Source organism: Pristiophorus japonicus, chromosome 7, assembly GCF_044704955.1.
Source record: "Pristiophorus japonicus isolate sPriJap1 chromosome 7, sPriJap1.hap1, whole genome shotgun sequence".
NCBI lineage: Eukaryota > Metazoa > Chordata > Chondrichthyes > Pristiophoridae > Pristiophorus > Pristiophorus japonicus.
Genome location: NC_091983.1, coordinates 150,735,687 through 150,760,413, shown reverse-complemented (window position 1 = coordinate 150,760,413; position 24,727 = coordinate 150,735,687). Strand labels below are relative to the sequence as shown.

Sequence of the window (24,727 nt, the reverse complement as noted above, 5' to 3'; positions counted from 1 at the left end):
TGCAAGCGGTTATTTAAAATATACATAAATAGAATAAAATATTTGTTATCATCGGAGAAACCCATATGTTTTACACTGCCGGGGAGGTAACACGTGCAGGATACTTGAAACTGACCACTATGGTATATTTGTTAAAATATGCAATAATCTAAAACAGTAAGTACATGTGGCACATAAATAAAATGCGTACAGATCAGTATTAACCAATATGTATTTCCTAAAGTGGATCATCTGTACATGACTTATTATTTATCATATAAAGTATATGCAATATATACTAAATTAAGATTTTAGGTTTTAAAATGTAAATTGCTGATTCAGTAAGTAAGCAAGTATATGTGTGCGTGTATATAACATTCACACATACAGATCGAACGTGCTAAATCATGATTTGAAAGCATGTTTTGTCTGGATACGCAGTTTAAAAATAAATAAAATGCATATTCCTTACGAAATCAACATATTTTGTTAGGCACGTGTAGATATTTGTGTGTATATTTATCTATATGTGTGTGTGTTTCTCAATATCTGTCGAGATTATCTTTATAAGGTTAATGCCGTGTTTATGGAGTGAATATTATATTCATACCCTTGTTAGAATAATAAGTGAGGCCACGATACGGATTTGGAAGACAACCTATACGCTCTCGCCACCCGCTCAGAAAATGTCATATCCCCACAAAACCAAGACATAAGACTTCAAGGTTGTGCGATTGCTTGTTTTATGTAAGTAATAAAATATTACTTTAACATAAATATATAAGGGACTCTGCGTTGTTTCTTTTATCTTCACAAGACACATTGAAATGTACCAAAAAACAATCTTTTCAAGAGAAGGGGAAAAAAAGCATAACGGAAAAATTTACATCCCACATATAACATCTAATTAATGAAAGCTACAGAAGAAACAGTTTCCAGAACTTCTTTCAAAGAAATAAATACATTGAGGCAGGCCACGTGAAAATGATATTAAAATTCCCTGGGCAGCATTATGGAAAAAATGTATACAAGGAAAAAAAATCTTCCAGATAATGTTTTTCTTCTTCAGTTCAAAAGACAAATATATGCAACATATATACATAGTGGTATAAGATGTGCATGGTAACCGCTCTCCATAAACCTATGCGAAAAGGTCTAACAAAGTACTCCACGTTCAACTTCATGTTACTAAACGGACAGACACAAATTTAGTTCGTGTCTCAGGATTCTTTTTTTCTGTACCAACCTATCTGACCCGGCGTTTTTTTTTAATTTTTAAATGTTTTTCTAACACTTCACTAAATTTTATTGTCTTTAGGAATCGCTATAACTGCGGTTAAATTACAATCATATCACCACATCAAAATATCTCAAATATGTACATACCTTTTCTAGAATTTTGAATGTTTGGATATGTTCTTTGTAAGAAAGCGCAATATACTGATATGTTTAAAAGGTTTTTGTCTCAATTTATCCGATTGTAAATTGTTTTTATGTTAGATTGTAGGCGCACGTTTAATAAGTACAATGTTTTATACTGCAATATGTTTTTTTTCGGGAAAAAATGTGGCAGGAACTACAACATTTTGACTCTGAGTTTGCCTTTATTCATTATTGTACAGTTCTAATTCGGAGGCGTTAAGACGCTAGCTAGCATATTTGTAATAGACCTGTCGTATAAAAAGGTATTGCATTTCTTGCCACCGGAATTAGTTCTTATTAAACATAGGGATAAAACTTTTAGTCGGTGATCCGTAGTACTTTATAGCGCCTGATATTTATCGATTTATCATTCATTTATTTACTCTTTTTGTTTGTGTGAATTGATCCCGTTTGCTATTTCGCAGCTCCCAACTTCAGATCCTGGAGAGAATTGTGTCGTTCGAGCTGAGCCCCTCTCTGCCTGATTGACACAGCCTATTTTCTGTTCACATACACGGCCTCTCGTCTCATACAATTCAGCGCTCGGGAGAAATATCTCCCACTCTGTTGCGATTTAAAGAAAAAACCCGCAAGTGACTAGGACGGTGACTAGTCTGGAGAGCAGTGTATTGGAATTTCCCTTTTTCCTCTTTTTGCCTTTTCCTCCAACAAACAAAACTGCAGCTCGTGGCCAAATCCTCCTCTGCTTTCCTACAAAAAAATCCCTTTGCCCCCGCCTGTCACAGTGGATCTATACATTAACAATTATAGCAGCCTTTCAGGTCACATTCTATCTAGGCAGTTTTGTGTCTCTTTGCCACAGTTTTGTAAAGGTATGTATATCAGTGCCTCTGTTATTATTTATATACTCACTCCATTTGCCTGCGAGCTCCTTCTGTATAGGTCAAAACACATCATTAACATGTGCTATCGTAACGATAGTCCAGTGTTTTAAGCTGTTCGTTAAGAAAAGAACAAATAAAAGGAACAAAAAGTGAGAGGAGTGACCAGTCACTGTACAGAAGTCTGAACCCCATGATGTGACGGTGGAGTGTCTCTGGCCCCATATACATCCTCGGCTCCGGGGTGAGCTCCTCCGGGTGGAGTCATTCGTTTCTCTTTTTGTCTTCTGTTACAAAACCAAACCCTGACCACCTCCTTTTCCAGCTGCAGACTGTCCGCCAGAGAGGTGATCTCCTGGGCCGAGGGCTTGGGGCACTTCAAAAAATGGCTCTCCAAAGCCCCCTTGACGCTCACCTCGATAGAGGTCCTCTTTTTCCTCTTCCTGCCCTGGGCAGCAATTTTGTCTATGCTGGTGGGACTCCCAGACGAAGAGTCAGCCTCCTCCAGCCACTTGTTCAACAAGGGTTTGAGTTTGCACATGTTTTTAAAGCTCAGCTGCAGCGCTTCGAACCTGCAGATGGTGGTCTGCGAGAAGACGTTGCCATAGAGGGTCCCAAGAGCTAGTCCCACATCGGCCTGGGTAAATCCGAGCTTGATCCTCCTCTGTTTGAACTGCTTGGCGAACTGCTCCAAATCGTCCGAGGTAGGGGTGTCCTCGTCCGAGTGATCGTGACCCTGATGCTGGTGCTGATGGTGCTGTTGCTGTTGATGATGTTGCTGCTGGTGGTGTTGGCCATGGTCCCCGTGGTGCTGTTCCTCGTGGGCTTCCCTGAGCCCGTGGTGCATGCCTTGGGTGGTTGCCGGGTTGATCATGCCGTTGACCGTGAAGCCCGGCTGGGAATAGATGAGGCTCTGGCCGTTGGATGTCATGCTGGGGATGTGGGCTGAGTTGCTGTTGCCCCATGCTCCGTGGTGGTTGCCGTGCTGGTGGACCATGTGAGGGGGTCGGTGGTGCAGGGTGCCCCCGCTGTGGAGATCGTCCCTGCCCGCTTGCACCGACGGCTTGATGTCCTGCTGGCCGAGGGGACTGGCCGCCACGCCGGCCGACCACGGAGACCCCTCGGCGTGAGAGAGAGCCGTTAACCATTGGTGAGCGTGGCTGAGAGGGTGCCCGTTGCTTTGCATGTAATCGTTCTGGACCAGTTTCTGTGCATCCCTGTAGGCTGTCCCTTGTTGCATGCTCCCCGGCTCGGCGTGCACGATGGAGTTGGAGGTGAGGATGTTGCCGCTCGTAATGTAATGATTAGATGCTGTGGTCGCCATGACTTGCTAAGCCGGAGTGATCTGACTTGTTAAACGAGCCGAGCCTTTGACAACTTGCACCGAGCTCGGATCATTTGCAGCGCCGAGCAGGAAAAGCCGACGCCGTGCGCGCGCCGGCCCCGGCCTCCCATTGGCTGCTCGCCTCCTGATTGATGTGAGCAACCATGGCAACCCGGGCCGGGGAACAGCATCCGAGGCAGGCGATTGGCCGGCCCGGCCTGGTGGGGGATTTCTTTTCTCGCTCTCTGGACCCATGCAGGCAGGGCAACCACGCGGAAGGAGGAAAAGGGGAAGAGGAGGGGAAGGGGGGGAGAGCTAAGCGAAAAAACAAGCTCTGGCTCCTGCTCTCAGAAATAGAAATCAAAACAAAAGCAGCAAAGTGAACAGCTGGAGAGCTCAAGAGTCCGCCTCGGTGTAACGGTGGGCGCAGCGTTGGGCGATAATACTGTGCGGGCTCAAACCAAACCTGCCATGAAAAGCACAAGGCCTGAGAAGAAGAAGGCGGGGGGGGGGGGGGGGGGGAAGAGAAAGTGCAAGTGTATTAAATACTAGGAAACAATAGGAACACACTAACAAACACTCAGGGAAAGCTGCCACACATCTCAGGAGCTCCCTGCGTTTCTCAGTAAATATATTCACAAGTGATCAATGCTCCAACTTTCTTACACATTCCGTCTACCTTACTGTGCCGGAGGAAAACGAGTAAATGCGGCTTGCTCCTCTACAAATTCTTTTCTTTTTTTGATCTATTTGTCCACTTTAGCGCGCAATCCCTTTTATTGTACAGGATCTGTTACTTTCTTTTGAAAAGTGTTTAAAATTCCTGCTGCGGCAGCTTTTGGATCCACTGAGCGACCAGCTCATTATATCAGGATGGATCTCGACGTTTAGCAATTCCTAAAACTGTAAGCCGCTGTAAGGACTCGGCGAGTTAATCCAACCCTTGCTCGTTCCGGGTCGTTAAACTTAAAAACGGTCTTTGAAATGTTACAATTCAGTGAAAACTATTCCCCGCTCCGTCCTCACTTGTTCAGGGACACTGGCGAGCGATTTGCCGCTGCTGTGTGATCAGCTCTGTTTCAGACATTGTCCCTGTGTGTCAGCCCTCCTGCACTGACAGCGGCGGGATCTGCCGCCAGTGTCCGCCTCCTTTCACACCAAAGTTTGGCCGTCTCGGAAAGGATGGCGAATGGTCCTCCGCCTCCGTCAACTGCTCCAGGTACTGCAACCCCCGCCCCCACTCTCGTGTGATGGATCCCAGACAGGGACCGGGCAGAGCCCGGGACTGGCACTTTAATGATAACCCCGTTCATATTGGCATTTGCAAACCTTCCCGTTTCCGGTGCGATCTGGTTTGCAGATGTCAATACAAGAGCCCCGGGCTGCACTGAAAGCGGATTCCGGCAATCCTGTCACTGCTCGCGGACTGCAGAATCCACTACAGTTTAAACCTTAATGCAGCCAAATCCGCCCAACTCTAAATTCAGCCCACAGTCAGCAGAGCACTCGCCCTGGCCCCAGATTTGGTGTCAAGCCAGGCTTGATCCCGGATTGATCTCCGCAATTGCTTCAGTCCATTCTGCGAATATTTACGCTAGGAAATGGGAAATGCTTCACTTTGCAAATGACAGAATAAAAAAGGGCCTTCGAGTGTTCCCGAGGACGAGTCAGATGCTGAAACGTAGACTAACAGTTGTACTTTTCAATTTGAGCACTCCCCATTTCCGGTGCAATCTGGTTTGCAAATAACCCTCTAAAGCTGTCAGACTTTTGTAATGTAACGAGAGACTGTGATACTGAACCTGAGTCTGATACTGAATGGGGTAACCGAGGACGCCTTTGTACTGGGAAATTCAGCTCCTCTTTCTGTTTAGCACCACGCTAAACCTCTAGTGTAAATCTGGAGCAAGGGCCAAACTCCCTCTAAAGAGAAGCGATCAGACACTCTTGGGGGCGGCGGAGTCTCACGCTTTGGTTTGACACTACATCTAAACCTCAGGGCCTCCCCCGGACATACTTGGAACCTATCGGAAGACAATTTGAAAGTTTGGAGAGTGGTGATTCTTCCCCGGGCACTTTCTAAACATTTAAGTGTGCATCCATACATAAAGCTCTCTCCTTGTGTAGGACAGCTGGAGATATAGCCAGACCCGGCCGGGCAGTGTTAACGGAGCGCTGCCTGGCTGGGAATCTCACGGCGCCTATTGATCAGAAACTTGTAGCTGCAGTATACGGTAAACGCAGACTAGACTAAAGGTGTATTCATATTGCAACTGCAGTGTCGCGGGAAATCTTTGCAGTGATGCTAAAATTGAAATGTAAAACTTGATCGGGTAGCTCACCCAAAGCCTCACAGTGTGGGAACCTTGCAGGAGGCGGTCTCGCACTGCTCGAGTTTGACGCAGTATGGAACTAACCAAAAGCTCAGGGGGTCTCAGGAACTCTTTTTTGACGTTCCTTTAATCTACTAGGAATTGACTTAAATGTCGAGGGAGTGCAGGCTCCTGCCCTCTGGTAATTGCTGGGAGAGGAATGCTGTGCATGTGTGTAACCACACATGTGCAGCGCTCCCTCCTGGGCAGGAGAATTGCACTTCCAGCTAAGCAATATAAATGGGCTAACTCCTGGTTGGTATCTGTCTGAAATTAATAGTTACGATATAAATGCAGTATTAGTTTGAAAGTAAGCTGAGATTTTAAAAAAAAGGAAATGCTGGAACAATACAGCAGGTTGATAAACAACTGAAAAGAGAAACACTAGGTTAGTAGTGCTGTTGACAACTGGTTTAGACCTAAATATTAACCATTTCTCTTTTCTCTTTTCCTTATTTCATATTGCTAACATTTTTTCTGTATGGGATTGATTCTGAGATTATGCTTATTTTGAACACGACTCCGAGACTGACTGCCACTTTTACACGGAGGCACAGCAGTTTCCGATCTGCAGGCGTGAGTATAACTAGGGATAAAAACCGAACATGCTGGGAGTACTCAGCAAGTCAGGCAGCATCTGTGGCGAGAGAAACATAGCTAACGTTTCAAGTCGATGATTTAGCAGATTTTAAGCAAGTGCGGGGTCAGGGAAAGGGGGAGGGGAGGAAAGAACAAAAGGGGAGGATGGAAGGCAGGAGAGATTAAATTAAAACATGTATAATAGTACAAAGCAAAAGGAGATGGTAATGGGACAAGAAACAAAATATAAGTCTAGGAGAGGTGTAATTGGGAATGGCAGAATCATCAACAGCTGCCATGTGAAAAAATAGGGGCTGAGGGTATGGTCTGAAATTGTTCAACTCCATGTGGAGCCCAGAAGCATAATAGAAAGATGAGGTGCTGTTCCTCGAGCTTACGTTCAACTTCGTTGAAACAGTGTAGGAGGCTGAGGACAGAGAGGTCAGAGTGGGAGTTGGAGAATTAAAGTGACAGGCCACCGGAAGCTCGGGGTCACGCTCGCGGACTGAACATAGGTGTTCTGCAAAGCGGTCACCTAATCTGCGTTTGGTCTCCCCAATGTAGAGGAGACCCCAGCATGAGCTGTGAATACAGTATACTAAATTGCAAGAAGTACAAGTAAATCACTGCTTCACCTAGTATAACTAGGGAGACAGGTTGGTAATATATCCCCTGAATGCTGTGAAGCTGGAAGGTGTGAGGGCACCTGTAATCTCACAGCATTTGGGCTTCGCAGTGGGCTTTGTAAAACAATCCTAAGCAGTCTGTTTGCCTACCTGGGAACTTATTAAACCTCGTGTGGAATCTTTTTAGTGTTAAGTAGTGAGATGGTGCTTCTATTTGCTTTCTTTTAACATAAAGAATTAGTTGCCTGCAGAGCAGAGCTCTGTGCGTGTGTCCAAGCATATATCTGCAGCGCTTCTTTGTTGCTGAACTCAGTGTGTGGTGCAGCCGTCACTAACTCGGGACTGCAGCTGTGCATCACACCATACAGATAATGATCTGAGTATAAAAGCAGTAATATAATAGCAACCTAAGTCTGATAGTGAGTCTGAGACAGAGTCTGAGACCAAGACTTGGTCTGAACTTGAGACCAAGATTTAGTTCCAGATCAAGACTGATAGTAGATCTAAATCCGAGTCCGCAGCTGTAACTGAGGCTGGTCCTAGCGCAGTCTACTCTGTTCAATCTGGAACTTTAATCTCGAGCCTAGATTATCTGATTGCTATTCAGACAGTGATTTGCTGGATTGTATTTTGTTAATCCCGATATCCTCTACTCTGATTCCAAAACAGTGATGTTGGGATCAACCCCGTTTGGTTACTAAAAAGTCTTCTTTAGCTTGACAAACTGGCATCTCTTGAAATCCAAGATATCCGACGATGAAAAACGAAGGCACCTTGAGATTGTTGCAAATACATCTACCAGACTGGAGCAAAACTCGCTCGATGACACAGGTCAAACTGCCTACATTTGCAGAATCTAGATTTTTAAATCCAGATTGGCAGATCAATGGTCTCTAATATTCTCAGAGAAAGTTCAAAGTGACTGAACACTGCTGACAGCGCCAAAGGAACATAAGATTATTGTCCTAAACGGGAATATCGACAGAAACTCTTTACGAGTGTGAATCTATAGCTTCATAGTCAGCGTAGTGTTCCATTCACTAGTCAAAGATATGGGAGAGAAACGAACATGCATAATATTTCCTTCAACAAGGATACTTCAGGACCCAATATGGAATCGAAAACTGCAATACGCATGGAGAATTTCCATCTGCAAATTCAACCTATGTTGCTGAGCCATGCGCACATCTTCGGGAGATTCTCGTAGACTGTGACGCTATCAACCTTTATGTGACGAGAGAGGTGTTTTTCTTGATGGAACCAAATACGTATAAAGGAAGAAATGCAAAAAATGAATTGATTGTCATGTTACCAATTCTACAGCGACAGAGGAGGTGATTTAAACGTATGCTTGCCTACGTTGATTCAAAGCTTTTGATCCAAACAGGATAATCGAAAGGCTATTCAAACAATAACGCTTGAATGGTCAGTATCATCTGAAGAGAATTGGTGCACGATCTCAATTGAAACATTCATATTGAGATTAAACATGTAACCTTGGTTTTGGACAGCATTGGTTCATCAGTCATTGAAAGTTAGCATGCAGGTACAGCAGGTGGTGAAGAAGGCAAATGGTATGTTGGCCTTCATAGTTAGGGGATTTGAGTATAGGAGCAGCGAGGTCTTACTGCACTTGTACAGGGCCTTAGCGAGGCCTCACCTGGAATATTGTGTTCAGTTTTGGTCTCCTAATCTGAGGAAGGACGTTCTCGCTATTGAGGGAGTGCAGAGAAGGTTCACCAGACTGATTCCAGGGATGGCTGGACTGTCATATGAGGAGAGACTGGATCAACTGTGCCTTTATTCACTGGAGTTTAGAAGGATGAGAGGGGATCTCATAGAAACGTATAAGATTCTGATGGGACTGGACAGGTTAAATGCAGGAAGAATGTTCCCGATGTTGGGGAAGTCCAGAACCAGGGGACATAGGATCAGGGGTAGGCCATTTAGGACTGAGATGAGGAAAAACTTCTTCACTCAGAGAGTTGTTAACCTGTGGAATTTCCTGTCACAGAGAGTTGTTGATGCCAGTTCATTGGATATATTCAAGAGGGAGTTAGATATGGCCCTTACGGCTAAAGGGATCAAGGGGTATGGAGAGAAAGCAGGAAAGGGGTACTGAGGGAATGATCAGCCATAATCTTATTGAATGGTGGTGCAGGCTCGAAGGGCCAAATGGCCTACTCCTGCACCTATTTTCTATGGTTCTATGTACTCAGCTATGTGAACACCTCGCTGGCATATCTATCTCTACTCAATGACAGACCACAACTAGCTCATAGAATGCTGGGATCATTTCAACATGTGCAGACCCAAACTGCCCACCTGTCTTTTTTGGTCAGATGGATTTCTACACCTCAGACACCAATCAACATGTTTAAGATGATCCAATTCAAGCCATTTAGAAATCTACACCCACATGTAAATCTTATCTCTACCAAATATAGAGTGCATACCAGTTATCCTTACTCAAATCCAGAGAGTTTAGGTGCAGGTTGACAAAGCCAAGTCTCAGAGATCACCAGAGTAGATCACTGTTGATCTGCTTGTGCAGTTAGGACCACCTTTTTAATTAGAGCTTTGGTCAGCAGGATTATTTGGAGTAGATGGAATAACAGACCCCAGAGGAAGGTCTCCTCCTTCAGGTTCCATTAATTACCCAGGATAGGCAATCATCAGCAGTACTTTAGAGAACTAACCTTGTGTTTCTAATATCATATTACTAATTCTGCCAGGGAATGTCTACTTGGTTCTGAGCTTCCAAAATTATGCATTTCAGCTTAGCGCTATTACAACACCAAAGAGACCTCACTTACCTCTCTGTCCTCCTTGGGGAGTAATCATTAGCTGGTCATTAGACAATTGATAACCATTGTTTGGGTGCACACAAGGTGCTAGGAGCTTCTTGCATCATCATCATCGTCATAGGCAGTCCCCCAAAATCGAGGAAGACTTGCTTCCACTCTAATAGAGAGTTCTTAGGTGGCTGCATAGTCCAATACAGGAATTACAGTCTCTGTCATAGGTGGGACAATCGTTGAAGGATAGGGTGGGTGGAGAGTCTGGTTTGCAACACAGTGAGCAGCACAGCTCATATAAAATGTGAATACATTCTCACTGTCCTGCTGACAACATCATAGATGCACACTATTGATTGGTCATTCTACTGGTTGAAGATGTGGAGCTTCAGTAGAAGCTGCTTATCTATCTGCATCCCAATAATCCCTGGATTGCATGTTCTCATACTAGATTGAAAATAAAACAAGCTGTATTCTTCATCCGTGCTGCATTTAATGAGATGAGATTGAAACTATTGCTAACTGTTGACACAACACCTAACATTTCCATCAAATCAAATACCAAGAGAAGGATGGACCAATGACATCAAAATTCAAGTGGCAATTCTCATTTGTTGCTATGGAAACTCTAACAATGCCACGTGCACCGTGTGAGGAGCTGCTAACAGAGTACCAAATCATAGATATTGTGAACCCATCTAAAACTTTTGTAATCATAGGTACAGTTGACAGCACTGAAGGCAAATATGATGACAACAGTGAGCCACTGTGCATCTTCTGCTGACAGCAAGGAGATTTTATTATCCATGGAGCCCTTTACAGTGCAAAATCTGGAAGCAATTTTCACATTGGAAGGTATAAACAGCACATTTACAACACTAGTGCAAAGAATGTAGACCTAGGAGAGTCAGAACACAATCTCTAACTGTACTGTCCCAGTCCAATATAAAGTCGAATCCCGAGTCTCAGAGAATGGTGATAGAGTCTGAGACTGAACCTGAGTCTGATAGTGCGGCTGAGAAATCACAGTGCCAGTTTCCACATGTACACTGATGACACCTAGCTCTACATCACTGCCACCTCTCTCGAGCCCTCCACTTTCTCTAAATTTTCTGAATGAGCAGAAATTTCCTCCAATTAAATATTAGGAAGACCAAAGCCATTGTCTTTGGTCCGCGCCACGAACTCCGTTCCCTAGCCACCAACTCCATCCCCCTCCCTAGCCTCTGTCTGAGGCTATATCAGATCGTTCGCAACCTTGTTGCCATATTTGACCCCAAGATCAACTTCCAACCACATATCCGCAACATCATTAAGACCGCCTATTTCCACCTCCTGAACTTTGTCCGACTCTGCACCTGCCTCGGCTCATTTGCTGCTGAAACCCTCATCCATGCCTTTGTTACCTCTAGAGTTGACTATTCCAAAGCACTCCTGGCCGGCCTCCCGCGTTCAACCTTCCGTAAACTTGAGGTCATCCAAAACTCTGCTGCCCGTGGCCTAACTCACACCAAGTCCCTCTCACTCATCCTTCTCCTCTTCTTAAGCATTTCCTCAGAGTCAAGGATGACTTGATTCTACACTAACATGAGTTCTCAGGTGACTGATGAGTCAAATATGGGACCAACAGTCTCTGTCACAGGTGGGGCAGACGGTGGTTGAAGGAACGGGTGGGTGGTGTGCTTGGGTTGTCGTGCACTCCTTCGCTGTTTGCGCTTGACTTCCGCTTGCTCCCGGCAAAGCGCCTTCCCAGATGCTTCTCCTCCACTTTGAGCAGTCTTGGGCCAGAGATTCCCAGATGTCGGTGGGGATGTTGCACTTTTTCAAGGAAGCTTTGAGATGTTCTTGAAGTGTTCCCTCTGTCCACCTGGGACTCGCTTGCTGTGTCGGTGCTCTGAGTAGAGTAGAGCGCTTGTTTTGGGAGTTTGCTATTTGGCATGCGGATGATGTGGCTGATCATCAGAGCTGATCAAGCGTGGTCAATGCTTCGATGCTGGGGATGTTGGCCTGAGCGAGAACACTGATGTTGGTGCGCCTATCCTGCCAATGGATCTTGTGGAGGCAGCATTGGTACTTCTCCAGTGCTTTGAGGTGCCTGCTGCACATAGTCCATGTCTCTGAAGCATAAAGGAGTGTGGGGATCACTATTGCTATGTAGATCTTGAGCTTGGTGTTGGGTTTGAGGTCCTGGTCTTCAAACACTCTCATCCTCAGGTGACCGAAAGCTGCACTGGCACACTGAAGTTGTTGTTGGACTTTGTTATCGACATCTGCCATTGTTGACAGTAGGCACCCCTGTGCTCACTGACCTACATTGGCTCCCGGTTAAGCAATACCTCGATTTTAAAATTCTCATCCTTATTTTCAAATTCCTCCATGGCCATGCCCCTGTTTATCACTGTAATCTCCTCCAGCCCCACAATCCTCTGAGATATGCGTGCTTCTCTAACTCTGGCCTCTTGAGCATCCTCTTGGAAATCAAATTGTGACCATGAATCTATCAGATTTTCGTAAAAATCCATCCGGTGCACTAACGTAATTTAGGGAAGGGAATCTGTTGTCCTTGTCTGATCTGACCTACATGTGACTCCAGACCCACAGCCATATGGTTAAATCTTAAATGGCCTCTGAAGTGGCCTAGCAAACCATTCAGTTGTACCAAACCATTACAAAGAAGATGGATTGCAGCGATTCAAGTAGGTGGCTCAGCACCACCTTCTCAAGGGCAATTTAGGATGGGAAATAAATGCTGGCCTTGCCAGCAACGCCCACAGCCCATGAACCAATGTGAACAAACCCCCGATTTTAATTGCTCCGTCATTGGCCATCGTGCCTTCAGCTGCCAAGGCCCGAAGCTCCGAAATTTCCTCCCTGAACCTCTTCACCCCTCTACCTCTCTTTTCTACTTTAAGATGTTCCTTAAAGCCTATCTCTTTGGCAGAGCTTTTGGTCATCTGCCTTAATATCTCCTTATGTGGCTCGGTTTCAAATTTTGTTTTATAACACTCCTGTGAAGCACCTTGGGACGTTTTACTACGTTGAAGGCGCTATATAAATACAAGTTATTGTTGTTGAAACTGAACCTGAGTCTGAGATTAAACCTGAGTTTGTACCTAAGGATGTAATTATATTATCATTTTAACATCATTGCAGAGTTGTTTCCACTTTTCAGAGCCTCAAATCTGGCAGGTTTAGTCTGTTGTCAGGTTCCAATCTGACGGCACAATGCAGGAATGTGAGAGCTGTCAAGTAAAGTTGTTTGACATCGCTTGGGTTTGGAACTACACAGAATAACTCTGGTGGCGGTACAGTCGGGTTAAAAATGCCTGGATACTTCATACATTTCGTTTTTAAATATTTCTAGAGTTTGCTGTGAGTAGAGCGCTGTTTGCACAGAGCTCTGCCTTCACAGTGAAGGAAATTTCAGGGCCCAAACATTAACTTGGGTTGTGAACCGCAGTGTATAACTATTAATCACTGGGCCGCTCGGGGGTCGCAACTGCAACCAGACTCGAGCCTCAATCTAAACCTGAACCTGAGACTAAACCTAAATCAAAGACTAATGAGTTAGTTCCAATGGGATATTCCTGCTAACTGACACAGTTTACTTACAAAGGTGCAAAACATTCCTTGTATGCATCTGCCAATTCCTTACAGCTCCCTACTATGTCACTTTTAACTGAGCCTATCCTACGGACTTAGCACAAGGCTGGCATTGTGTCGGCTGCAGCATATCAGGAAAAATAGATGCAGCGCCCATCGTCCAATGCATGTTGCACAGTAAATATGTCCGACTCCTGAGGCCAATAGACGACGTGCTGGCAAGAAAAGTGTAAGGTGTACTGGCCAGGTTATATTGTTCTGAAACTGGACACAGCGCCCTTTGCGGCCACATGTCCAACACATGCAACAGCACAAGCATCCTTTTGCAGGTACTATATGATGGTGCTTCAAGTATCGAAAACAAGTGGAAGTGGCCACTGTAGCGGCTGGAGTGAAGCCAGGGCAGCTGAAGTGCATCGAACAGTGGTTTCTTCAGGATTCGGCTCTTCCATTTATAACATGCACAAGCAAAGATTCAGAAGCTGACCATGAGACTGAGGCCAAAGCATGCTTTGAAATCATACTGAGTCAGTTATAATCTGGACCCATGTGAAAAAGACAGTATCCTCAATTCTGATGTAGACGTGGCTTGAATATATATATGTATGTATAAAAACATGTATGTGTGTGTTCGCTTATACAAAACCTTTCATTTGCTTATCAGTGTATTTTACCCATATTTATATATTGCATCTACATGTGTGTGTGCTGTGTGCATGCTTACATACTGCCCATATTTGTGTTTGTTTTGGGTATTTGAGGTCCAAGTGCCAATATATGCATATGGATATGACAGGCGCACGTGCAGCCCCTTATGATATCCCATTGCTCGAACTCTCTGGACGTATTAAAGCTGTTGAGTGAGGGCTCGGTCTCTGGAAGAGCAGGTTGCAAGGCGTTGCAGCCAGTGCAGTTTCAGAGCCAGACTTTGCTGTGTTTGCTTCAGTTCAGCCCCCGAGCAGCTGTTCAAATACAAGAGCTGCTAACTGTGACGTGACGGGGGTTTTAAAAGGGCCTCAAACCTTTGAACTGCACAAAGATCTGTGATGTAGCCTTCTTTCCGATGCAGGAAGTTTCTCAGCTGGTTTATTTAAGAGCCTTCTGTCCTCGTTTAAATACATCCGCAGGCAATTGAAAGTGAGCAGAAAAATCATAAAAAGATTATTTCTTCGGGCAACCGTTTAGCGGGTTTTGATCATCTTTAAAATTAATGCATTTACTTAATTTGTGAGAATTTCTCGGCTACAATAAAGCAGATTTTACTTGCAGTTTATATTGTGTAGCATCTTATATGTGTTTTAGAACACAACAAGAAACTTGCATCATATTTATTTTCCTTTCCATGGTTCTATCTTCCTATCTGCATATCGATATAATCTAGGTATATATTACCTATACACCATTGCAGAATATAACAGCTTTAAAAATTGATCGGTTTCATATTGGCTGCCTGGTTGAAAAATGCCATATTAGTCCCCTTGCCTGTGTTATACAAACCTCTCGCAAAGCGACCGACAACAATGAGACATTTCTTTTCAACACTTATTTATTTGGTGCATTTTAATAAAGTTTATGTCCGCCTCTCTGTTACGTGTCTGACTATCCATTTTTATCCGTCCATTTAGCTGCATCTACTTCTAGATGTAGCTGCCTCCTGAACCCACGGGTTTGGTGCGTTGTTGACAGACGCTGGTTTGGAAACAGTATTTGCAGTCTAGTCACTTTCACTTACATCACAGCCAGAGAGATGCTTTCAACACTGAACCGGAAGTGTTCAGCCAGGCTCATATTTGTTAGACTTGCACCAATTCGACTCCCACGAAGCATGGACCAGGACGTTTTCATGCCACTCCCATTTCTACTCGAACCAGTAGTTGGAATGCTCCTCCTGTAGAATCTTATCTATTGTACAAGTCAGGTACATCCATCCCATTAATTAATAATTACAAACACTAGTTACTTACATCTCCCCTCCCTCGCCGCCTGCCTCGTGGAAAGAAGAAAGATAATCTAATGAAATGTCAAACTGAAGAAGGACAAATTAAGAAGAGCATTTAAGTTCTGACAGTGAGCTACCAACTTTGCATTTTGTACTGAGGTAATTCTGGCTCTGAACGGCCGTGGGCAGTGGTTGCTTTATCTCGGGTCCTGCCCATTTTACTCCGCACAGGGTGTAACGCATTGTTCATTAAAGCAAATTTATTTTAAATGAAGCGTTCTTTGAAATCCAGTTTTCTAATGGAGCCCACAGACAGTAGTGTTCGCCAATTAAAATACCCCCTCCCCCCCCCCCCTCTGCCTTTAAGCCATAAAACACGACTCAATCACTTTCACATACCACCTATCTATTCTGAATAGAGAGCAGAATCTGGTCAAAGCCCCATTTGTGAGGCGGGCTTTGCCTTTTCACTGATGATGTCATTCGTCCCAGAAGTTTGCACTGGCAGAAGATGGAGCTGCATTTCTGTTTAGATTTTCAAACAGGGTCACGTCTTCTCAGCGAAATCTGTGGACTTTACAGACAGCGAGACTGTTTCCCTTTTCGCGCTGATCCAGTGCCCCGTACAGAGCGAGCGCCGTTTGCTTTGGGACCTCCTTATTAAAACTACCGTACATTGTCCGCAGGACGGTCATTTACTCAGTGAACTTTTAATGATCTTCCAAACTCCAAAAATAACCCCCCGCCCGTTGATATACTGCAGTCGGTTTTAGAGAAACTTTAGATTGTAACCGTCAGCACAATACGACACCAATTCATTCCATAGTTAGACTGAGTCATTTCTGAATGCATGTTTATTTGTATAAGCTGTGTGGAGCATGTTTTCTGGATCTTAAGAGACAGAAAAGTGTGCTGAAGTTCGCCCGTTCCCCCGTGCTAGATGATGCAGCAATTTGAGAAATAAATGTAACAGATGCGTCTCTTTCTGGGCTCGGGCAGGATGTCCTATTGTCCCGAGAAGGTGCATTTTTGCCGAGACGCTCGGCGTTGCTATAGTGAGGCGCAGAAATGAAATAACAAAGCTCACACTAAAGCTGTGTTTGGGTGTCCTCGCACATCTGAAGGCTTCTTTTAAACTCTCTGAAAGTGGGCGAGCCTCAACCAAAATAAAAGTCCAGTGCAGTGGGACTAATTGAGTGAAGGAGGCTGGTGATGCGGCCCTCCTTTAGGCCAATGGGCAAAAATAAACACAGCAAATGATTTAAATAAACAAATCGGGTTGGACTTCAGTACTAGAATGAAAGTATTGTGCGTCGACTAACCGAAAGCAATGCTTTGAGCAAAATGATTTCTTTTCGATCTATTGTCGAGCCTGCGAGTGAGAGTCAAGTCGGTGAAGATGTCACTGTTGACAAAGTCAGACAATTGCGGGAGGATTCAGCTAATAATTATTTTAAAACAATGATTTAAAGTGGCGAGACTACCAGCCAGATTCATCTGGTTTCTTTTGAAAAGGCTGTAATCAGTTTTGGTAAATGTTTTCTTATATTGCACCTAACAAACTTACATCCTTGTTCCTTTTCCCGAGGCACAAGATTTTTTTGCAGGCTCAGATTAAAGAAAATTCTTGCACTTTCTTTAACATAGTAAAGCGATGCACATTAGAAATCAAGTAGCAAGTCATATTTCCTTAATGATACCTGAGGTCAAAGCATGACCAGAGCGATGACAACGTTTTTTCCGATAAATCGCGGGACTCTTATTTTGCAATGGAGATGCAATTAGCTTTGTATTGCAACTCTATGAAAGCTTGTGAAAAATAAGTAACCGCTGTGGGAGAAGTTCCAGTGGCGCATAAAACCAAAATAAAAATATATAGTATAAAGCAGAAAGGAGGCTGTAGAGGGCTTTCATCCTAAAGATGTTTCAAAATGCAGAGCCGATGGTTGTGAGCTGCTTTCCTATCAGTACTACATGGCTTCCAAAAGACTTAACGGTTAGTTCTGGTTACACTAAAAAAACAAATGAAATGGGAGTAAAAGAGAAAAGGAATGCTGTGATCGAGAAAAAAATACAGAGAATAAACAGGGTATCATGATCTATCTATCTATCTATCTATCTATCTATCTATCTATCTATCTATCTATCTATCTATCTATCTATCTATCTATCTATCTAGTGTTTTATCTATTAATGTGCATTACATATAAACGCACACGCATCCAAACAGGTATGCTTACATGCATGCACTTTGTGTGTATGGTTCATGTATGATTTTTAGGTAAGTAAATGGGAATTATGGGTTGCAGGGACAGCCAAAGTAGCTGAGATACACTAATTAATTAGTAATCGATAACATTTATTTAATGATGTATCCCAGTAGTTAGTTTCTATAACTTGTACTTAGTAATGCCATATCAAGATATAAAAGAGCCATATTGGCTTAAAAAAAACATTATTTCCAATGAAAATATAATGACGTGATGGGGTCATAATTTTTCATCTGATTTGTTAAAAAATCCTGCCTTTTTCTAGGTATGACAATGAATGTTACTTAGTTTAATGTCCCGTGCTTAAATATGACGGTATTTACCCTTTGGTGTGGGGAAGTAGCTGACGCTATTTTCCAAAGAGGGGTTCGGCTAGATAATAGAATAATTGCTCTATTTTCTTCTGAAAAGTAAAATCACTAGCAACAACAAATACATGCAAAACAATTGATTCCGGAAAAAGTGTACGTCACCGGCTATACCGTTACGGGTTGGAAATGCAAAAATGTACGCAAAAAAATCATCCAAATGAAGAGAACATTTACTCTAATTGGGTCATAATTATCAGAGTCACAAAATAGATGCGGAGGCTTAAACATTACGTGTTGGAAGAAAAGAAAAACACATTATTTTAATAGTTTGATATGCAAACTATGGAACATTCAATTACATGGCTTAATAATGCATACATGATGCGATCTTGTTATTTGTATGGGAAGGGTTGCAATAATTCACTCGAAGGCCCACCGTGTTCACACATAAAGTAAAATCCATTGGTATGGATCATGGTTTCCTGCCAAACTACATTTAAGAGAATACAAATCAATGAAAGATAATTTGGGCGTTAAATTAACAGTAATTATTTGACCTGCTCGCTGTAAAGATTAAATTTCTTACGCCCTAATTAGATAACATTTCCAGATGCATCGAGCAATTTATCTTTTCAATTTGCATATTTCTACTCCGGTCTGTAGAAATAGTTAAAATGTCATTTTTTTAACAGACTACACGGATGCTTGGCATGTATAAACTAGTTGGCAGGACACAGAGGCACGTACAGCACACAGACACGTGCAGACAAACAGAGATACCGGCAGTACATAGAGACACACCAGAGGCACACAGTCCCAAACACTCGCGTCCAGGCACTGGCCATTCATATGTTTAAAGTAGCTTTTATCGTCCCTATTAAAGAAACAAACGTAGGTGTTAAACTTTAGAAAGACGTTTCCCAGTTTTCAGGAAGCCAGCGTCTCTTCTCTTATTTGCTTCTACCAGTACTGATCAATTCGATTTGAAACAGCTCGTTTCCCACTTTCAGAAAGAAAAGTTCCCTAAGATTCATAAATATAATAGTTTTCCCTATTATAAATAGCCTTTTTCCTCCAAGCAAATGCATACATTTAAAAAGAGGTATTGTCCAGAACGGAGCGGCCACCTGCTGCCCTTTGGTGTTTCTCGGTGCAGGAGACACTTTCAGTTGATGTTACATTAGTATCTAGTCAACCCATAATATTAACAGGCTGTCAGGGAGCCACAAAGGACAGTGTTGTGCCGATTAAATTTTGGAACGTTTTCACTGAGGCTTGTTTAAGCCATTAAAATGCAGGATGTATAATAGTTATAGAAAAGTACTGTTGATAGCAGGGATACAGAGAGATATTTGAGAGTCAATGTAGAAATGCCTTGAACACACTTGCAACACAGAATACTGTTGGTAGTGTTAAATCAACTGGCTCGTATTGTCTTTTACAAAATCATTAAGTACTTACCATCTATTTTGTCATATCTAACTCGAGCCCTCTCCGCTAGTCTTTTCTCGCTACTATGCATTTAAGTGCAGGCTGATAACTAGCGCACATTGGCTGTTACGCATTTACGAATTGAATAAAAATAAACAATTCAAATCATAAAACAAAAGCCAATGGGTCTATTCAACAGCTGCATTAGATAAAGAAAGAAATGATGATAAATACCCTAAGAACGAATGAAATCTATAGTTATTGAGATCTGACACTCATGCGGTTCATGCCATTGTTTGGGGAGAACAACTAACGGCAAACAGCAAAGTCTTGCTGCACTGCTTTGAAAACATGGCAGAGTTAAGATTAAAAATATAAAAATAGCACCAATCTATTTCTACCTTAATGTCTGCATTGTACAATATTTACAAATGTGCTCTGCCAAGTGAACGTTGTTGCTTTGCTGCTGACATTGTAATCAATCAAAAGTAATAGACAGCGCGTAACTCGTGAACAAATCTGTGCTAAGCATTTGATAGATACACCAGCGGAGAACTATGTTACATCATAGTTCAAGCTGGCCGTCTCTTCGCATATTTAAAAGTGAGATGTTTCCAGAGCTTGGAAAGTGGGGCTAAGAAAAGCAAACTTTCTGGCAAAGTCGAGTGCACATTTCTGACGTCATTGTCAGTGTGAGTGCCTTTCTGTTCCCAGGACAATTTCATCTCTGTCTCTCCCAATCTCTGCCTGTTTCTCTTTTCTCTCCCCCTCAAATTCCCCATTCTCACTCTCTTTCTTTCTCTATCTACCTGTCTGTCGGTCTACCACTCCAGTGTTGCGCGTCGGTCTCTCTTTCATGTTACGGCTCAATTGTCTTTATCTCTGTCGCATCATAATCCCTTTCTCACTTTTTGCTGGGATTTTCCTTTTTCTTTCGCTCTCTATCTCCACGGCCAATCTCTCTCTCAGTCTGTTAAATTGTCTACATTTCTCCGTTTTACAGCCTGTCTCCGTCTCTCTCGCTGTCTCTGTCGATACCACTCCCCCTCTCTGCCACTCGTCTCCTTACTTCTTACACTCGCACTATCTGTTTTTCTATTTTCCATTCCTCTTTTATCTTCCTTCCCCCTTTTTCCTATTCCTTTCTGACTGTCTATCGCCTTTTCTCTATCTCTATCACCTTTCTGCATCTCTCCACCACCCCCACCCCCGCCCCCACTCTCTCTCTCTCTCGAGCTTATAAAGACCTAACTGAGAACAACACACAGGCGCTTATAAATCGCAGCTCTTTAGTTGCAACGGATCAAATTGTGGTAAGCTTTAATTAGTTCCTCATCAGAGCACAGATTTCCATGGTATATTTGCAGAATTTGATAAGAAGGTAAGGAACCCGAGTTAATAGAGTACTGCCTCTGCAATCAATCACATAACTGGACAGTTCAAACGTTATTATAGTGCGATAAGCGTTTAGTCATAATGTGATCACCACGTTTTAGATGAAGTCCCTTTCTTGGGCGTGGAAAATTATTATATTAATAAGATAGCTGAAGTGTCCTGAAAACAGAAGTAGGTCTGAGTGCTGTGGTTTGAAATATGAAACATGTTTGAAGTGGCCTTTAATGTATTTTAGTGCAACCCTTCGCCTTAAGATTCTGCATTCTTATCTTTAACAAGTCAAACAATTATCCAAATGATCGGTTAATATTTCCTTCACGGTTTCAAAAATAGCGAACATATCTTATTCGAAGCCACTGAGTAACAGCGATTAATTATTCCTATTTGAGGCCCCTGGATCGTAAAGCTCTTTTCGGCATCAAAACGATAAATAACAGATTTAATATGACATTTACAGGGGTTTATTGTCACTTTTATAACAGTTCGCGACACTTTTTGAAGCCTCGGTTCCTCGCCCTCACTGTACCTGTGATGGACACCATGTTGGTCCACTTTGGTTGCAAAACCCAGCCAAGTTTAAAAGAAGTCAGCAGCTATCAGGAACTAAATAAGTTTGGTCCAATTTCTTGCCTTTATATTTTCATATATACTTTTTATTTAATGATTTGAGTGACAGTGTTGATATTTTAGTTATGTACCTTTCGATCTTTTTGAAACTTTTGAACGTACCAGTTTCTCCTAATTTGGAAACTGTGTCAGCTGAGTGGAGCCTTCATTAATATTTTCAATATTTGAGTTATTCACTTAGAATCAGACAGGGAATGCATGACAACTACTGCGCGAACTGAAGTACAAGGTTAGTTCTAGTCCCATACTGTTCTAATATTAAAGAACAGTTTTGGTTCTTTGATGGCTTTAATGTAACTTTGTTAAGTTTGTGCAGTATTCATCAACCTTGGTGTAATTGGATTGTGACAGGCTTATCTAATATCACAATCCTGGGGTATGGTATGATATTGTAATTGTATGACCCCTAACTTGAGCTTCAGTAAATTAGAACACGCGTGTCAGTTTTGAAATTCTCTTGGGGAAGCATAAGCCATAAAGACCGTCAGCTATAGGCTGCATGTATATAACCAGCTAACTTAAATTGATCAAAGATGTACTCATGCCAATAGCTGCGGGGTGGGTCTGGCTCATACAATACATTAAAACGATATAAACAAAGCTTTGTCAAACCATTTCCCCTCAGTCATTTGACCCCGTATAAAGTGGAACGTTCCTACTTACGCAGCAATAATGAACATCAATAGATTTACTTTCATTCAGGCTATTTTAACATTTTATATATATATATATATGTGTGTTTATAAAAACGTGTGTGTATCTGGACTAGACACCTTGGCAATATTACACCCCCCTCCCCTACACAGAGACTTGGATTCTGAATTTGTTCGGTAATTATCCTTCAAATGTCACTTTTGATTGTATTACATACACGCTGAGCAGACCTTTGGTGAGTATTGCTAAAGTTAACCTGATTGTTTCATATCTTCGAACTCAAATAAAAGAAAATGTATTTTATTGCCTCAAGTAGCTCCTGTAAAGTTATTCTGGCTCCGAGAATAAATGCCAATTGTACAGAAATGAGGCATAAGTAATAGAGGTAATAGCATATATATTGACTTTATGTAAGGCTGCGAGCTGAAGTGTCTCCTCGGAGAATTACGATTGGATTTTTATATGGTATATACATATTACATTGTATTATATAATGCAAATGAAAATGATGTCTTTTCGAATTCAAGGCCGACCCCAGCATCGTATTTACCGATAATGTGCCCGGGAAACAAATGGCAAAGAGTTGTGAGCACTAAGATTTTTCTGTCGGAGCGACGAGGTGTCCATGCAGGCTTCATTTATAGTTTATTTCACCGCTGCTCAAAGCTCTGACCAGTTGGTCAGAAAGTTTGTGTAAGTGAGGAACTATTCCAAAACCACTCTGGGACCCTGTCAAAGTGACAATACAACACAATGCAATCATTTCCTCACATTGATCATCTCAGCACTGCAACACCTTACGATATTTTCAAAACCAGCTCTTGTTTTCATCTATATAAGACATACACAATGATCCTCCATAAATGTTCACGGGCTAATGACATAATGTGAAACAGGAAAAATGCTTGGACCACCCAAGTCACGATATTCTGAAAACAAGCAAATGGTGATCTTTTCCGCGCCCCCCCCCCCCACCCCACCACCCCTCCTCTCTCTCTCTCTCTCTCTACATATATATATTAGCGCAGTCCTCAACGATTTGAGGGAAGCCGCAATTAATATCATCCCACACGAGTTTTGCAGAATATGAGAGAATATAGAACAAAATATGCATATTAAATTCTCAAGAGGGACTGGTTGAACTGACCAAGAGTAAAGAGACATTGTGTGATTGTAAACTTCCCCGATTTGTGAATTAACCCTCTATCTAGCCTGTAAAAAGCTGAAATGGGAATACGCTCTGCATGTAATTTTGTTGAGGTCTAGTTTATTAACTCTTTCCTGACCAGCAGAAAGAGGCTATGAGATCGACAATTCTCATTAGTCATTCCAAAAGCTAAGATTTAGCGGTCTTAGTTCCATTTTCGATGGTTTCTAGCAGTTAATTCGTGTGACATTGAGATGTGGAATAATGAAACGCAGAATGAAGTGATAGATTTGTTTTACTTTTGCTTTTTATCATTTTAGGTGATTTACCTACAATCAATCCACAAGAGCAGATCATCGCTAAAGCGCATTAAAAGGAAAAAAAAACGTGTTGACCGATATGGGTACTGCACCAGTAATCACAGTTTGTATCCCTCTATAAATCATAAAGCTACACTAAATTACACAAAAAAATTGTCAGGAGTTTTCGTGCATGTGGGTTTGAACCTCTCCCTCTCTAAAAAATAGTTTGCAAACTGCACCTGAATTTTAAGAAACTTGGGTGTGAATTGAAGCTAATTTATTAGTCATTTTAAAACCCCTATTTCGAATTCTGCCTTTCAGAATGAATCAGATGATTATTTACATACTTGTAGTTAACAGCAATTAATGCATTAAGGGTAGAGGCAAGGCATGGTAAACGTAATGACATTCAATGAACATTGAGGAAACAGTAGTCAATGGAAATGTATTAAGCGTTATGATGTACAGTCATTAGTTTTGGAACCACCCTAAAACTCCCGAAACATATCTCTTCAAAATATCATCCCGGGTATTTCTTTTATGTTACATTCGGATACTAAAACATTTGTAAGGACCTTGCTCTATTTCTGGTGATAGGTTACCACATGTGTGCTGACATCATTTAATCGAGAAAAATAACGAATCGTAGCTTGTGAGTGTAAAATCATACAATTTTTCTCTTCTGTAAAATTCAATTATAATATTCCATTTCAGATTCGTTTGAAATATCTTTCTGTTTTAAAGTGTATATATGTGTGTGATTTCATAATGAATGATACACAATCTCTACAACCTTCAGTGTGCACAACCTCTTTCATTTTCTCCTGATGCTGTTTGCGGTCCGTGCATGATATAAAGGTAGTTTTTCTCTTCTTTTCAATGTGATAATTATTGCCCAAATCCCAGTGAGTTGTGGGTTGTGTTGCTGGCTCTGACAGGCAGATCCCCTCCCCGGGGACGCGCACATGGCGAGCACTGAGCTCCATAGAATTCCATTAATCACAGTCTCAGTTCCCCAAAGCTCCCAGTGCACAAATAATTATAAATCCAGGGGAAATTGGATTGACAAATTCTTCAAAACCCGAATAATCTGTTGGTTGGGACAG

At 42.3% G+C, this 24,727-nt stretch overlaps 1 protein-coding gene across 1 annotated transcript; it reads right to left on the bottom strand.

Annotated features, from left to right (window-relative positions):
* Nucleotides 1–2,412: 2,412 nt before the first annotated feature.
* pou3f2b (POU class 3 homeobox 2b) lies at nt 2,413–3,582 on the bottom strand. The gene has a single exon (XM_070884483.1). It carries the CDS (start codon nt 3,565–3,567, stop codon nt 2,413–2,415), a length of 1,155 nt encoding a protein of 384 aa, XP_070740584.1. The 5' UTR covers nt 3,568–3,582.
* Between the last annotated feature and the right edge of the window lie 21,145 nt (nt 3,583–24,727).

Bases quoted from the DNA above. Each gene is read 5' to 3' on its own strand.
- pou3f2b (XM_070884483.1), bottom strand. From the start codon at position 3,567: ATGGCGACCACAGCATCTAATCATTACATTACGAGCGGCAACATCCTC.